Consider the following 17,698-nt stretch of genomic DNA (forward strand, 5'->3'; position numbering starts at 1 on the left):
TAGCAGGTTAAATACAGATGAAGACAAGTGTAAAGAGCAAATGGAGAAGCTAGCTGATGACTTTATAAATAGAGGTTACAGTAAAGATTTGGTTGTTGAAACCATGAAAGAAGTGCTAGATAAAAGAATGCAAATAACACGATCCTTCTTTGGAGAGGTAATAGAAAACATATCGCTATCTAGGAGTAGCGTGAATGAGATGGCAACTGTCCGATATGTGACTACGTTTAATAATATGACAAGAGAAGTAGAGAATATTATTAGAAGGAATTGGAGAATGCTGATGTCTATGCCTGAGTTGGTTACCCTTTTGGGCAATAAACCAAGATCTACATATAGAAATAGTATGAATTTAAAAAAGACAGCTTTGTTATAATGACTTTGAAGTTAATGCTACAACTCTGGTGGTGAACAAATATGGCACGTTACCTTGCTATTGTTGTAGGAATATCTGTAACCTATTAGATTTCCAACATCCCATAACAAAATATAGATATGAGGTTAAATGTCAGGCAACATGTAATACTACGTTAATAGTCTATTTGGGAACATGTATAAAATGCGAATGTTTCTATATATGTAAATGTTCAATGCGGCTAAGGGACCGCATTATTGAACGTAAGTCAGAAATCAGTAGAAAAGTGACAACTAATGCATGGCGAAGCATATTATGGATAATGATGAAACACACAATTTTAAATTTAAGGTTTTAGAAGTATTACATAAGAATGTGAGAGGAGGGGATATGTATAATAAATTGGATATAGCCGAATATAAAAGGATTACTAGGCTTGATGCTGATAAACCTCCTGGTTTGAACAACATAACGATAAAAACATTTTTAATGGAAAGACAAATGCAATTAAGTAGAAATTTAGAATGATTGTTTATATAAATGTTTGTACTGAAGTGGTTTGCTTTAAAAACTCAGTGAATGTTTTTGCTTGTATTAATTACTTGAATGTTTTTATTGGTTGCCTGTGTCATGTGCTGTGTCTTTTAAAGTATAAAATGTTTGATGTTTTAAACTATAAATGAATACTGATGAAAGGTGACTCCCGAAAGCTTTATCCTGTGTGACAATAAACTAAGTGTTTCTACTTGTTGCAGTTTGTATCTTTTAAAAAATATAGTCTTCTCAGAACTGGAAGTTTTAAGTCTCTGATTTCTGCATTCATATGCCAAAGTTTCCAAGACAAAGGTCACTAAACCCCAGTATGTCAATGACCACATCATCATTGCACATAAGGAATAACTACCACGCTAAACTAAATACATACGTAGAAGTTACTACAGTCTGGGACTCTCACTCAGCTTAAAGAAAACCAAGGTGTACTGCTGACTGCTAATCTCTACACTGACGAGATACAGCTTTAGAAACTATCAAGGTCTAGGATTCTCACTTGGGCTAAAGAAAACAAAGGCGTTTTATCAACCCACTTATGGCCATACAAAACAACATAACGTAAAATAACCAATGAAGAACTAATTCTGCAGACAGGCAAGCTTTTCTCCTATGCAAATTTCCATAACAGTGAACAAAGGTGAAGAGATTCAGCAAATTATATACACAGGTGCACAGTTTTAAAATACCTACGCTTCTTTATGGATGTGAAAGTAAGACAAATTAGAAATATCTCAAAGAGTTCAGACAGGCTGCAACAGGAATGCCTCTAGATCCACTACATCAAGTGAAGACAGTACCATGCAAATACTTGTGCTCTTGCGGAAAAACACTAATACTAACATTGAGGCAATGATTCTTAGAGCTCAGTTGCACTGGAGTCTACAGCTGATGATCTGGAAGTCTGACTCAGACTTCCAAATGAGACTGCACTTCTCAGCTCAGCGAAGGTTAGACATGCCTTAACAACAAAAGAAAAGCCTACAAAGACACAGTGAAGGTATGCCTGAAGAAAACAGACATGGATATCATGAAATGGGAGACGCTGGCAATCATATGTACTTAAGAAGTGGCCTGCTCTGAAATGTTTTGCTATGGAAACAGAAAAGACTGCATAAGAAAAAGGAAATGAAGCCCTGGAGGGCATCTGTCATACAGGGCAACATCTGCGAAACCGGAATGAAAACAAGCTGCCTCAGCACCCAGTGGTGAACCACGATACAGTCTGCCCTCAAAATTAAGGGACTGTTCATAATGACATCAGAGTTATAAATACATAACTTCATATACAGCAACATTCAGTTTCATTACATGTTTATCCAACTGATGGTCACAAGAACCCTGAGTCTATTCTGGTACACAACAGGCATAATACAGGAATCAGTTTTAGATGAGGCACCAGCTTACAACAGGAAACACACATGCGTGCACATACAGACACCGATAAGGTCAAAATGAATCCTCTCCAATCCACATGCCTCGTGTTTTTGGGATGAAAGAGTAAACAAGAAAATACCAGTGAAAACCTAGACAAACACAGAGCATGAAAACTCTTCTCTGAAAGTACTCCTATTAGGAACCGAACTGGATGAAAACAACTGAACCACTTGCACTACTACCCTTCCTGTATTTGACTACAACCTTGTGAAGAATCATGTGACAAAAGCAGCCCACTGTGGGTTACAGCATGTGGCCTGGAGGTAGAGACCACTCATACCTGTGGTAAATATCATTCTAACACAGCAGAAGCAGACATATGCTTCTTAATCCTGAAAGTAAAGCCTTCAAAGCTGAACACTTTAATACAGAAGGATGCTGCCATGTAACCCCTCTTCCAAATCAAGTATCACTTACCATTGCAATTCTCAGATTCTGTAAAACTTTCCAGCAACATTTTCCCTTGCATGCATTTTACTCAAAAGCCTCCATTTATTCTGCCGTCGAATGGGTTCACTCTGACTACAAATGCAGTTATGGAAGCTAGGTTATACTGACTATTGGCTAGTAAAACTAATGAAAATGTGTAACATCTATACAAAAAAGGCTTCAGACTGATACTGGACTATATAAATTCTTATTACAAATGATGCTTAATCCAACACATCTTATTGCAGTAGTTAAGCAAGAATCCTAGTGCTTACAAAAAAATCTATAATAATTTACACTGTTTTGTTGAATGCTTGCCAGATACTCAAGGTACTACATAACTGCCTACTAGCTGTTGCACTACCCATTCAAACAACAAATGTGACCTCTCTACTGAAATCACTGGTAAGTAAAGGCACAATAGAATGGGAATATCTGTGGCCTAGCATGGCAACAAAGACTATAGAATGTACATTAAACATACTTTGCAACCCATGTCTTACATCCCAGTATGTGCATAGTATAAAGAGCATCATCCGACTAGCTTACAGAAGTACAGTTACTCCTTCATTCTGACTATAAAGAGCATTATCCGACCACCTTACAGAAGCACAGTTACTCCTTCATTCTGAGTATAAAGAGCATCAACCGACTTCCTTACAGAAGCACAGTTACTCCTTCATTCTGAGTATAAAGAGCATCATCTGACCACCTTACAGAAGCACAGTTACTCCTTCATTCTGAGTATAAAGAGCATCATCTGACCTCCTTACAGAAGCACAGTTACTCCTTCATTCTGAGTATGAAGAGCATCATCCGACCACCTTACAGAAGCAGTTACTCCTTCATTCGGAGTATGAAGAGCATCATCCGACCACCTTACAGAAGCAGTTACTCCTTCATTCGGAGTATGAAGAGCATCATCCGACCACCTTACAGAAGCAGTTACTCCTTCATTCGGAGTATGAAGAGCATCATCCGACCACCTTACAGAAGCAGTTACTCCTTCATTCGGAGTATGAAGAGCATCATCCGACCACCTTACAGAAGCAGTTACTCCTTCATTCTGCCACATTACTTTGAATCCCCACAGACAGCCTCATTCTTTCCTTAAAGACTGAAGCTGGGTATTACCATGTGCTGACCTGTAGCAACTTATTAAATTGGAGATTTCTATAATGGATCATTATGAAGCTTTTCTGTTAGTGGAAAGAAAGGAGGTTCTATATATTCATGACTTTTCTGAAAGCACCTAAGATAATACACATCTGATCTTATTGCACTCCTGTAAAGAACAAAATACATACAAGTATCTTTTGCTAATAGTAAAACAAAACAAATTTAAATGTTACTTACTGTTTTCCCTCAGTGGCAGGTTTAAGAACATACTTGTCAAAGTATAACCTCACCAGTCGCTCTCGTTCCTCTAATCCTGGGAGTTCAAAGTTCACAATTTCATCTATTCTGTCATTAATGGCCCAGTCAAACTGCTCTGGTTGATTACTGGCTAAAACAAGCATGAATCTGTAGGCATAAAAAAAAAACAGCAACATTACATAAAGACATTTCAACTTTTCGTTAGTCTACCCAGATTACATGGAGCTACATATGCCTCAGTTGAAGACTCTTTCGATAAACTGCTTTAGATATGATTTTAATCCCTCTAAGGTAGCCAGTGTGTTACTGTACTTAGGCATGAAGGCATGTACACCTGCATCAGATTTGAAAGTAACCCCATGATTTGCTGTTTCCAACCAATAATGGATATTAAATGATGCTTCAAAGGAAAGTTATTTGGATTAATATAGTTTCTCGAGACATTACTACAATTTCAGAAAAACAAAGCAATCTGATAACAAATAAGGAAAATCTGACCATTTCTGCCCCTTTTATTTTGCTTCTACTTAAATACTTGACTATGAAAAACAGAATCTACCTAAGCATACTTCCCACCAGTGACAAGTAATGTCTTTACATGTGTGTATCTGTTTCTGGTGTAATCATCTAAATGCTTCTTAAATTTTTCAATGTTTTCCTCTACCCTAGGTAACAGAAGGAAAGGCTCATGTTTTATGTCTGAACCAAGCAATCCCAAAAAGTTTCAATAAATCTGATCTATTATCACAAAAGGCTGGTTCAGTCATTCAATACAACTGCTACGAAAAAAATACTCCCTCACATCTCACCTGAGCCATGCAATGTCCACCATAAAAATGCTAACTAACCACTCGCATTCGCATAGTACTTCATTGTGTATCCTTCGGGATGTTTAAACTCAAACTCCCAAAACAGCGACCATATATTATTTTTAAATCGTTTGTATTAGGTTACCAGTGACCAATCTATAGTTTACAAAAAATAAAGATGACTACTCTACCCTTTCTCATACACAAAATATTGACTTTTGTGATCCATCTTGTATAGTACTTCTATATATGTTCAAGGTTCTGAATCTGTGTAGCATTATAAATACAAGCTGCTGCACAGTACTCTGTGTTCTGACTTACCACAGATTCATATAAAGGTGTTGGTACTGTTTCATCACATCGAGACACAGCATAATATATCCTTAATAGCAGAAATACTCCTCCTGATAACAAGTCTGCACAAAGAGTCTATGATTGACAATTCCTAGATCCCTTAATCTTCTCCTCACTAGGTAAAATGATGTTTTTTTTACTGCAGAATGGTAAGCAGGCTTGTTAATGCCAAAGTTCAATACCTTGTATTTTGTTTTTTTGTGTTGAATGCAGTATGCTTGAGTACAGGCCACTTGTTACGTGCATCCATAAATTCTTGTAACTTCACTTGATTTCTACTCGCTACTATAATTTGCAAACTTACTAACCCAAATGCTGGTCTGTAAGGAAGGTCAGACAAAAATATTGTGTGTATGACTTGTCTGAGGACTGTTGGACCCCGATCTTAACAGTTTTAACTCCAAAGACAAAATACAATCTATTCCATGCAGACAGTTATCCACCCATCAAATAATACATTAATTGATTTTTTTTCATATTACTCCAAACTTCTAAATGAGGAAGCAAACACCTTAGCCAAGATTAACTGCTTCCCATAAGTTTTGATAAAAGACAATTACAATGGTTCCACAGGACTGTCCTATGGTAAAAGCTGTGATGCTAGACATCCAGTTCCTGTTTTACCACTCTTGGCAGTAGTTATCAACAACCTTTTTCTAAACATTTCCTTATCATGCAGGTTGTACTTGTACGATGGTAATTATCCCCAGATGACTAGCAATACCTTTGGGAATGGGAATTACTATGGCTTCTTTCCAAACGTCTGGGACATACCTTGTACTAACAGACTGTTACAAAAGAGATGCTAAACATGACTCTAGCTGTTCAATATTTTTTGAGAAAGAACCCCTTGAAGTTGTGCGGTCCAGCTGCTGAACTGTTAATATCTTTTCATTAGGTATCAGTGGACAGTGTTTTAGCAATAAATTCCAGTGTTAGTATTCTTTACCAAGGAGATGGGGGATAACACAGTACAGTTTTCCACAGATATTAACCGGTTTACTAAAATCTGTTATTACAGTATCATCCACTACAAGACTGATGCACTATTGTGTGCCCTTGTATCCTCTCTGATGACTCAATAGTGTTTTTGTGTTGGTTATTTTTGATCTTCTAATTTAAGCGCATGCCTGTTTCTATTGCTCCAGATTTTATGATGTAATCTACCCTCTCCCTTAAATGCTTAGAATGGGTAAATATCCCTTAACTCAAAAATTCTGATCTGCAAGTTCCATTCCAGGAAATACCAGCACCAGAACTCTGGGAAATGCATTCTGCCACATGTAGTTCCCCTCCATCCAGCCAACAACCACTGTAAAGATCTGCATCAATCTTTGGAAGAGAAAATAGAAGCAACTTCCATAATGGGAGAAAAAACCTTGCAAGCCAGGAACCACCAGTAAAGACATAATAATAAGCTATGGAGACTCTGCAGCCACTTTAAATCATATTCCATGTCAGGACCTGTTGTAGCAGGTGAGTGACATTATAAAGTTACACAACAACACGCAATGCATTAGAGAGTGAGCATAAACAGTCTATTGTTGGTACAACCTGGAGATCCCCAGTTTAGTTCAATCCTACAACAGAAAAGCGCTGCAGCAATGCAGATCCAAGAGCTCAGATGAAGTAGGTAGAGTATTACTAGAACTAAATATAATTTATCGTAAATATTGAAAATGCTTAAAGGCAGAAGCCACAATAGGACTGGATCAGCAAAAAAAAAAAGGAATGAAAATATATGGCACCAAGAAGAGGAAACCAGCAGCTGCAAGTAAAGAAATGAAAGTTATTTTCCTACCATAACATTAAAGCTGGATGAGTACGTTTAACCTAGTCAACAATAGGTCAAATGCTGTTGGATACAAACCCCTCCCCATTTTCCCATAACTGTCTGCATAACAGGTTCTTCTCTAGAATTCTGGAGTGCTGTTCTAAGGCTCAACACAACATATCAGAAGAAAACAAAGGTCTCCTACACTATGTCAGTAAGAGGTTTGGGGAAAAGAGGGTGGGTATCCTGATGAGGATGGACCTGCTCATGCAGATCCAATGTTATGCTAGCTAATATCTTTCCTATTTAGTATAAGAAGGTCCATCCTCCTCAGCAGGACAGATTCTCAGGTATTCCTGCATACTCATCTTCACAGGAACAATTGTGAACCCTGAAGAAAGACCAAAATCTACAGGTCATAGCCAGCTTGTACTGTCTTGTAAAAATACTCAGCAAAGCCCATCCAGCTGCAGAACAAACATCATCTAAAGATACATTTTTGAAAAAGTCCTAACAGGTAGTCAGCAAGGTAGGGGAAGAAGCCTTTTGTAGGATCAGTCCTGGACAAAAAACAGACTTCCTTTTTGTCCTCAGACTTATCACCTACAAAGTGTAGAAGAAAGTTACACTTGGAATCTTCAAGAGTCCTTCCTCACAGGCATTGAGGACAGTGGACAGTGATTCCCCACCATCTCTCCAGATGTCCCTAAATCTGGGGAAATACTTGAAATAGTGAGACAAAGACAGGGATGGGACTTGCTCACAATTTATTGGATGGTACACATAGGGCAGCAGGCAACACCATTGATCTTCACTGCTGAGCCTGCCTGTACCTCACAGGCTTTGCCAAAAACTCTTTCACCAATGCCCTGTTTGATGGATCTCCAGTCTTTGACCTGGTGTACAAATTTTACCTGCAGAATGTGGCCAAGACCGTCTCTTCTGCTGGTGTTAAAGACTTCAATTCACATTTTCTGGGATGAAGTGAAAGCCACATTTTCTGTGGTTTTGACACAGCCATCAACGGCAGAACTTTGAGTTCTAGAAGGAACCAGCATGGTTGTTACTTTCACAGTGGTCAGGGATAAAGCCCTGACTATGGCACAGGTGACACAGATTCAGTTAGCAGCTCAGTCATCTGAGGCACTAGCAGGGAAGGAGAGACATAGTTCTCCTGTGAGGGAAGGGGGGGGAGGCCCTTGTACGGGACAAACAATATGGCTAAATTTCACTTGTGGAGGCCAATGAAACAACTAAGCAGTGCTTCCTATGGTAGACAGGGCAGCTATCTGATGTTAGCAGTTTGCAGAAATGAGCAGCAGATTGGTGTGGTCTTCCCACTGCACACCCCGCACACAGGATGCTGCTGTGGATGCACAGGATGGAAATAAAGTTAAAAACACCCCTAACATAGTAAAATATCATCCCAACATGCCTTGATCTCCTCTTTGGCCCTAAGCCTTATCGGACCAAGTCTGAGAGAGGCCAAATGGAGTAGGTAGACCCAAAGAATGAGTAGTAGGAATGGTCAGCTGCCAGGGACAAAAAGTAGACTTTTCCCATATGTCCCAGGTTAAATTTTGCTATGACCCACAGGACTGGTTTTAAAGGTTGCTGCTGAATACTCTTCCCAGCAAGTAAAAACACCCTATTCCTATGCTAGGCTAGCTACATGTGATGCCATCTGACATTGCTAATGCCACAGTACAGATTCAGGCCTTTACAGCAGGTGTTTGCTTTATCAACTGTTCTATTTAAGTGCAGTTCAAATAGTGCAGGCCATACATAGGATGGGAGACTACAAAGAAATCACCCTTCAGGAGCTTGTATGAAACTGCGTCGAGAGACAGGGCTTTTAGTCTACCAGAGCAGTTAATGGTACCGAGACCTATGATCTTTTTGGTGAGGAAACAATGATGTCTCAAACTGGTTTAGGTTCTTAGTGAGTTTCAGGAGTTCATAGCAAGCATATGGATGAAAGGTCATCAAGAAGCTCAACTGTGACACTCATCCGTATTGAAAGTATATCAGTTACCCCCATAGAGATAATTATTGCCAAATTTCTCAGGTATGAATTTAGAGTAACCCAGCCAAAGGCATGCAAGGCACTGGATTATGAATATGTCATGACAGTAGTTGGTGTTGATCTTGCAGTGGAGGTTGAGGTCTACGATACAAGGGTTAGACAGACCACTGGTTTTGTGAGGACAGAAAGCACCTACTTGTTTTGATTTCCTCTACGTTCTGTAGGCTAAACAGAGATCACATCTGAAAAATGTAAAGAAGACAGAGAAGAATTGGTACTTTAGTCTTTTGGGGGTAGTTTAGATTGTGTAAGCCAAAAAAAAGTCTTAGTCATAAACCTCTGGGGTCCTTCAAGTCAGATAAGGTACTTGGCAAGATACATTTTAAAGGGGTGGTGTATTTAAGGAAAAATCTAATAAGGTAAGAGTACAGAGGAACCAGAACTGCACGGGACCTAGAAGAAATGCCCTATATGGCAGCTGACACAAAGAAGAGATTCTGTAAAACATCCAAACCAACGTTTTAAACATGTGTACTGAAGTCATGGATAACTATCTGACTTAAGTGTGGTAGCAGCACTGTATTAAGAGGAGAGGTTGTGTCTTTCCCAAAGGTAACAATACTGCATTTCTTGGCATTTAAGATGAGCCCATAGCTGACAAACAAGGTAAAAGTCCAATCTAGATATGACAGAATCTCTCAGTGACCAAAGGAGGATTTGATAACTGCATCAAGTTTACAGTAACCAGTAAACTTGGCCACAGCCCTTCAAAATCGGCCTTCCCCTCCAAAGAAACAGATGCCAAACAGGGGAAGGCCAAGAACAGAGTCCTGCGAAACTTCACTGGTGACACTCGTCTGCCTAAACTAGTCATACCCTACATTAGCAGTATGGGTTCTGTCAGAAAGCCAAGTGGGTATTCAGTGGACTAAATACACATATATATATATATATATATATATATATATATATATATATATATATATATAAAAACATACGCATTTATGTTAAAGCTGTTGGAGTCCAACTATGACAGCAGCATATGCGAAAGCGTCAAAAGCTTGGATGCGGTCAAGTTAAGTATGGACTGGCAGGTGCTTATCCAGGGTTTCAGTGACCCTTTAAAGATATTAAATAGGTTTACTAGGCTACCCACCTTTTACAAATTACCCAGGTCATTGTTTATTAGCTTGGCAATTATGTGACGCATAATTTTACGAAAGACACTTGTGCAGCTACTAGGTCTAGAGCTTCTGTGGTTATCAAGTGGCTGCCTTTGCATAATGGTACCACTAAGGCCATTCTTCACATTTCAGGGAAACCCATAAATGTGTGTGTGTGTGTGTGTGTGTGTGTGTGTGTGTGTATACATATATATATATATATATATTTATTTTATGTGTATGTATATCTACACACACACATTTATATATATATATATATATATATATATATATATATATATATATATATATATATGTATATACACACATATATGAGAGTGTGTATACATACATATATATATATATATATATATATATATATATACACACACACATATATGAGAGAGAGAGAGAGAGAGAGATCAACTGAAATGGTTTAAAAAGGGGATTAGCTAAGTGGTGTCTGACATTTACTAGCAGAGTGGTGTCTGACATTTACTAGCAGACTACAGATACTATCAAGTCTCTCACAGGGCTAGTACTTTTGGTTTTGGACAGTGCAAATATAACATGGTCCATGACAATTATGGGAGAGATGGAGTGGCTGGTAAATGGGGAAACATCTGAACAGACAGGGGTCTAAAACTAGCACTGAATTCGTCTGACAGGATATCCACAATTTCAGGATCAGAGTATGGCAGTCCAATGAAAATAAGTTTAGTGCATGAATGGGCACAGTTTCTACCTTTCCTAATGTAACTGAGAAAAGCAAGCTGTTATCTTTAGAGTTGATAGCTAATGGGGTTCACAACTGACCTTGCATTCTTTGATGGTGTGCTTAATGATTTCACTAATTCATTTTTAAGACTCTTTTATATAAAGATGATAGAATGGGGAGATGCCAAGAATGTATTTGGACTGCAGGTTAGAGATTGCCTTTCCTACCGGGGATTGATATCAGAGTTTAGGCAAAGAGAAAGAAATAGGGGAGGTCTAAACTAAGGACCAGCATTGGTAGAGTTTTTAATAGAATCTAGAACAGAAGCTGCCATTAAAAAAGGAATAGTTAGTAGGGCATATAAAATATTGCATGGTAACTACAAGAATCAGTCAGAGGAGGTTAGAAAGGATTGGGAAGAGAGACTGGATAAGCAATTCACAAAGAAACAATGGGAGGATATAGTTATGTCTCCCAAATATGCAACAAAAATCTAGAAGCTTAGGATTTTTGCCTGGAAATGTTTACATAGATATTTTTATACCCCAAGTAGACTCCAGAGAATTTTTCGTCAGGCAGACAACAAATGTTGGAAGTGTGAAGGGGAAGAAAGAGGTAATTAGGAATGCATTTTCTGGGAGTGCGGTGAGTTGGCAGACTTTAAAGATTCCCTGCAGGATGCACTGTTGGAAATGCTGGGTGTGCAGAATCAGAATTGCCCAGGCATGGTAAGGTCTTGCTGCATCTAATAATGGTGGCTGTCAAAAAAGCAATTACTAGAAAATGGAAATCAAAATCTAAACCTCTTCTACTGGAAGTAGTGAATATAGTAACAGAGATAAAACAACTGGAATTGAGATATTTAGAAAAGGATAGCAGCAAACTAACTAGAAAACAATGGGAATTGTGGGAACAATACATATAAGGGAGGAATGAGTTTTAAAAAGCAGCCGGACATAAATGAGCTATGTAGTGTTTGAATGGGAAAGATTGGGTAGATTATAAGTGATGTATAATATGTTTGCAACTGGGAGTGTGTCAGTATGGTTTGAAATGTAAAATGCTTGCAACGAGGATTGTGTCAGTGTGGTTTGTTTTCAATTATATAAATGTATGATCGCTTATGTTTTCTTGCTTGTAATACTGCCTAGGTTATAAGATATATAGCAATATATGTGATGTATAATGTTTGTTATGTTAATATAGTTTGATTACTTTTATATGAATGTAAATTTGTCTATATCACAATTGATAATTCAATAAATGTGTTTTGACTCTTATATTGAGAATGCTAGGTTTCTACTCTGTTGTAAACCTTATTTACTTGGGAATTCTACCCTACAGACTTATTTCTGGATTTACCATTAATCTTAAAATGGATGGGAACAGACTCCTTGATGCATTTGTCCATGAGGGTGTGGAATTCAAAGGATTATGCAAAATCATCACATACTAGGTTATTTGAAGAACTGCATCACTTAGAGTTGTCAAGGTTGTTTGTAAATAAGAGGAGGTTTGCTTTGGAATAATCAAAAAATATTGAGTTTTTGGGGGATTCTAAAAATGAGCCTTAAAGGAGAAAACTATTGCCAGCTAGTCTGATTATATCAAGGACACAATGACATTAGGGATAGTGCAGGAAGGGGAGCAGTTGGTATGGGAAAAAATCATCAATTTGATCAAGAGAATTAGCATTAATAAAACTGGAGAATCTTTGTGTGTATTTGCTGCTAGATGTACAGGCATGCCAGTGTACTGTGGAGTAGTTAACGTCACTCATAATAAGTATATACATTTTGATGGAGAGCTTTTGCATCTGACTTAACTGACATGCCAAGTGAGAAACCTACAGCTGGTACTGACAAGGTAGGCAGTTTTATTGAATTACCTGGCCCTCTGCAAGTTCCTGTATGGTTTTCTGCATGACCTATCACAAAATCAAATGCTATACATTTACCATAATGACAGATCTGCATGATTGTGGTTCATGGTCCTCTATTGCCAGGACTGTAGCTTGACCTCACAGCTGCCCTGCCACTAATGCAAACTTTCCCAGGCTTCATCTCCTTTATATCCACACTCCTGTGCTCTCGACCTTTTTCTTCAGATCTCTCCAAGTAGCAACATCATTTCTAACACACAGCCTATCCCCTCCTCTGCCAAGTCAGGGGAAGGAAGGTATGAAATGTAAAGGAGAAGGGGAAGGGAAGATAAACCAGTACCATACTGATCTATCATTATGGTAAATACATAAGTCTCAAATTTAACATTGTCTTGTTCATCCTCCTCCAATGCTAGGAGATGGTCCACAGCAACCAACCTGCGTGGGCCAAGAAAAGAAAACCTTTGACAACAGAGGTACAAAGGATGAAAGAGGCCTGAAGATTCCATCCAGCAAGCTGTGATTCACAAAGGTGCCCAAAGACCACATAATTACTTGCACATATCAACTCTGGCACTGAGAAAAGAATGTCTTACAGCTAACTACTGCTCTGGTAGAATGCGCTTTTGGGTCAATGTAAGAGAGATTTGTCTTGCTTTGTGCAAACAAACAATGCAATTAGATAATTATCTTGCTAACATTACCTTTGAAACTTTAGTGCCCAATCTGTTACTAACACAGGGAACAAAGTGCTGTTGCTTTCTGATCTATTTAGTAAGGTGTAGACAGAAGCAGAGCAGCCCATGCATATCAAGGTAATGAAGGACGAATGACCTTTTGAGCATTTAGGGAAAATGATGCAAAGATTAATGGTCTAATTGATGTCCGACTCAGTAACCACCTTAGACACAGAGGAGAGTTTAGTACACGCCACCACTCTGCCTTTATGAAACAGTATAAGAAAAGTTGACACTCAAGGCTGAAATTTAGAAATATGCCTGGCTCACGTAATAGCTATTAAAGAGTACTTCAGGAGAGAACTTCAACTCTGCCCTGGTGGCTGGCTCTAATGGGGCTTTAGCTGACTGCTTCAAAACAAAGCTGATATCCAACAATGGAACAAGTTCTGTATTTGAATCATTTGAGTACAAATGTTCCCCTGAAAAGTGTCTTCCAAACTTTAAAGGAGGCTTGAGAAGATCTACATCATCACAAATGGAAATTACAGATTGCTGGCATATGAACCTGATTTGAAGATCAGGGAGAGGTAGGTCAAAACCACTGGAATTCTTATAGAAAAGGGCCCATATTTTTCTCCAAAGTTCATACTACAAAATGCTACAGTTTTTATATATTTTTCAGATATTAGGCTTCTGTGAAGGAACAAATACGGACAACTGTCTCAGAGTAATCTATATTCTTAGCTCTCATCAGAAATGGTAATAACACACATTAAGTCAATGGGCATGAAAGTCCAGGTGAGCCATGCTGGAAGGATGAGTGAGAAAGGGCTCAGACAGGTCTCAAATTGAGAAGCTTCTCCACAAGATGAGGCCCATAAGAGACAGAACCATACCTGTCTTGATCAAAATGGGGCAAAGGCAATGACTCTGACCTTGCATATCTGCACCTTCTTTAAAAACTTGGGAATGAGTGGCAAGAAGAGAATGCTAACAGATGCCAAGGGGTCACTCCTGTACTGAGGCATCCTTTGGCAGCTATCTAGAGGGGAAAATCTGGGAAAAGTTATTGTATTTGGTGTTGGTTGAGTTGGTAAACAGAATGCAAGGCTTCCTCCACTGGCAGAAAATAATTATCACCACTGACCAGCTGAGGGAACACTTGGGCATCAGCAAGTACCTGCAGGGACAGTCTGCTAACTAGTTTCTTCTGTTGGTATATGGGCTGCTGCCAGAAAATGATCTGATGACATGGATTACTACCACTTGACAAAGGGGGATTGGAATGGTCCACTGGAGAGCTCTCATGTGATATCTTGTGTTTGGAATAAGGAATGCCATTGTGGCCAAGAGACCAGGCACCCAGAGACACATGGTTATTGATACAGAAGATGACCAGTGAATCTCTAAGACATCTGAATATTCAGGGGAATTTGTTGCATTATGTAAGCTGACACAAACAAACAAACGTAAGCTGGCTGTATAAAAACAAGTGTCCACCATGCAAACTATGAACTTCAGGAAATTAGATCGATTCAGCTGGGGACTTTATAAAATTCACCATTATTTAAAAGGACTAGAAGAGAAGGATCAGAGAATCCAGAGTAAATTTAAGTGTTTCTAGTGTTGTAGCAGCAAGGAGCCAATCATCTAAGTAGGAGAGCATCTGTAAACCCTGCAGCCTCTATAATGCTGCTACAACAGCAATTCATTCCACTAAGGCCCTAAGGGCTGAGGACAGACCAAATGGCAAGGCTCAAAACTGAAAATGACTGGATCCTACCATGAAATGCAGGAACATATTTGACTCCTTGGCAACTTTGACATACAAGTATGCATTTTGAAAGTCCAAACAGCACATCCACACTCCACTGGATAGGCAAGAAAGAACTCGCCAAACAAGGACCATCCAAAATTTCTGCATTGGAATTTACTTTTGTAGGCTGCTTAGATCTAAAATAGGCCTGAAGTCCTTTTTTTTCTAGCACCAAAAGAAAAAGGCGTAATAACTAAACCTTCTCTGCTTTGTTGGGATCTCCTGAAAAGCTCTTTTTGCCAGATGTTTGACCACTTCTGCAATCAACACCCTCCTCTGGTGGGGGTGAAAGGTCTAGAAGACAAAAGGACGGCAAAATGGGGTGGGGTAAGGTGATTCATATGATACTATGTTCAAAATTTACAGTTTGTGATGGCTGCCCATGCTGAACAGTGGAGGCCCCCCGACGTTGACAACCTTCAAAGGACAGCCAAAAAAGGCCTCAGGAGAACTGTTGGAAGGCTGTGGAGTCCCTTACCATTCCGGGAACCACTGCCTCTGGGATGGTATCCACCTCAGAAGTAACCACCATCACTCCTGTGCTGGGGTTCCTCCCAGGTTGCTCACCCTGTAACTGTTGGTCATGCTGATACCACCTTTGGTGTGGGCTCTTTTGCATCCAGGAGAAGAAATGATGGGAAGCTGTAACAGATGTCCAAAGGGAAGAGATTTTCTGCCTTTGCCTTTCTCGTAACCAGGATCCATTTTCTGTGGGGATCCCCCTGATTCTCTTTTGTGTGGATTGTTTCATGCTGAGTTAGCATATTCTTCACTTAAAGCTCACCTTTCAGTTCTTTCTACTTGTGTGCCATTGACTCCTACTCTTGCCTTTAAGTTTGAGGTCAAATTATTTCTTAAAGGCACCCTTCATATCAGGCCAACCAGGAAGCATACTATACCTTCCTGAGGCTTCAGTTTTGTGACTGAAAAATTGACTCAAGCTCCTTTTCAGCCTGCAGCTTTGGCTTTCTTGCAACATTGTACTTAGAATACTGTTCTTTTGGCCCTTACTTCAGCTTCACCTTTGTGTGGTCTGCATTGCTCTGAGTATCACTCATCTCTGCATTTAATTTTGATTTGAAGCTCTTCATTTCAGGTTTGATCACTTCTATTGTGTATCTTATTCTAGTATTACATTTGTTTTGTTTTCTGTTCTGTTGGAGTTTTAAGAGTTCCTCACCCACCTGCCCAGTCTTTGTTGTGTTCTTAAATTTGGTGGCTTTTGAGTTGCCCATCCCTACTAAAAATCTCATTTTGGACACTCCTCCCAGTCCCATCTCATCAGCTTATTCTACTGAGTAGAGAGAGAGATCATTTGGGAAGGCCCACCCTCTTAGTTTATTAACCTTAAATTATCGTGTTTCATCCTTTCCCACTTAACCAAAAAAAATTTGCATTTTATTCATCTGCTTTTACTGTATTTGTTTCTTCCTACTTTATTACTTTATTTTGCTTTTGCTGCCTATTCTTAAAAGTACTCAATTGCATTTATTCTGCTGCATTTATTACTGCCTGTTAGTAGCCTGATTACATTGTAACTGTTATTCTAAGCCTTTTGGTTTAAGCACTTGGGCTTCAGGCCGGTTGCTTTGCATTAAGAATGTTTATGGTCTGCACTCTTGTGGCAGGACAGGTAGCTTACATCCTTCTAAGTTGGGAGTTGCTGATTGAAGGCTTAGTGTCTGTTATTCTAAAAGTGTCTTCGTTCTGGTTTAAGCACTTGGGCTTCAGGTCAGTTATTTTACATTAAGAAGGTTTGTGGTCTGCACTCTTGTGGGAGGAGAGGGTAGATTCTGCCCTTCTGAGCTGGGAATTTATGGTTAAAGGCTTATTGTGCCTACTTATTTGAACAGTGTCTTTCTGAAATTGGTGCGTCTGTTTGCTGTAGCATACACTAGATTCAGACCTGCTGAATCTAGCTTTGTTTGTATAACTTGAGCACTAACCCAAGCCATCTTTTTTTTGGAGAAGGCTCCCCTGCATCCTAGTGGCAGGGGTGTGCAGCTAGAACTTCTCTGACTGAAGACTGCTGGAACAGGGCATAGTTTTGAGCTTTTTTATTGGTTAATTGTTTAAATAAGTTTGCTCGTTTGCTACTGTTATATTACAAAAAAAAAATAAAATAAAGTTCTAGCTTGTTTTCCCATCTTTCCTGTTACTAGAGTAGATACAGATACAGATGTGCTGTATTCAGGACTGTATTGTAGTTTCTGAGTTCCCCAGACCTTTCTCTGTTAGAGAGAAGCCTCTCAAGCTTATCAGTGGGAGTGGTAAGCACTAGGTGGCCTACCTACCACAAGGGGAGTGGTTTCTAGCTCCCTTTCAACTT

General features: G+C 39.1%; 1 protein-coding gene across 1 annotated transcript in view; it reads right to left on the bottom strand.

The window, feature by feature from the left end:
* Window positions 1-3,943: 3,943 nt before the first annotated feature.
* Window positions 3,944-17,698, bottom strand: part of LOC122788743 (ATPase family AAA domain-containing protein 3-A-like) — a 493,053-nt gene continuing 479,298 nt past the window's right edge. Inside the window, exons 16-17 of the mRNA XM_044055637.1 lie at window positions 4,160-4,294; window positions 3,944-4,055 (exon numbers count right to left, since the gene is read on the bottom strand). Of these exons, the coding sequence (XP_043911572.1) occupies window positions 3,944-4,055; window positions 4,160-4,294 (247 nt within the window). The remainder of the gene's footprint in view (window positions 4,056-4,159; window positions 4,295-17,698) is intronic.

This window comes from Protopterus annectens, chromosome 14.part0 (assembly GCF_019279795.1).
Source record: "Protopterus annectens isolate FY-2018-M chromosome 14.part0, PAN1.0, whole genome shotgun sequence".
Classification (NCBI taxonomy): Eukaryota; Metazoa; Chordata; order Ceratodontiformes; family Protopteridae; genus Protopterus; species Protopterus annectens.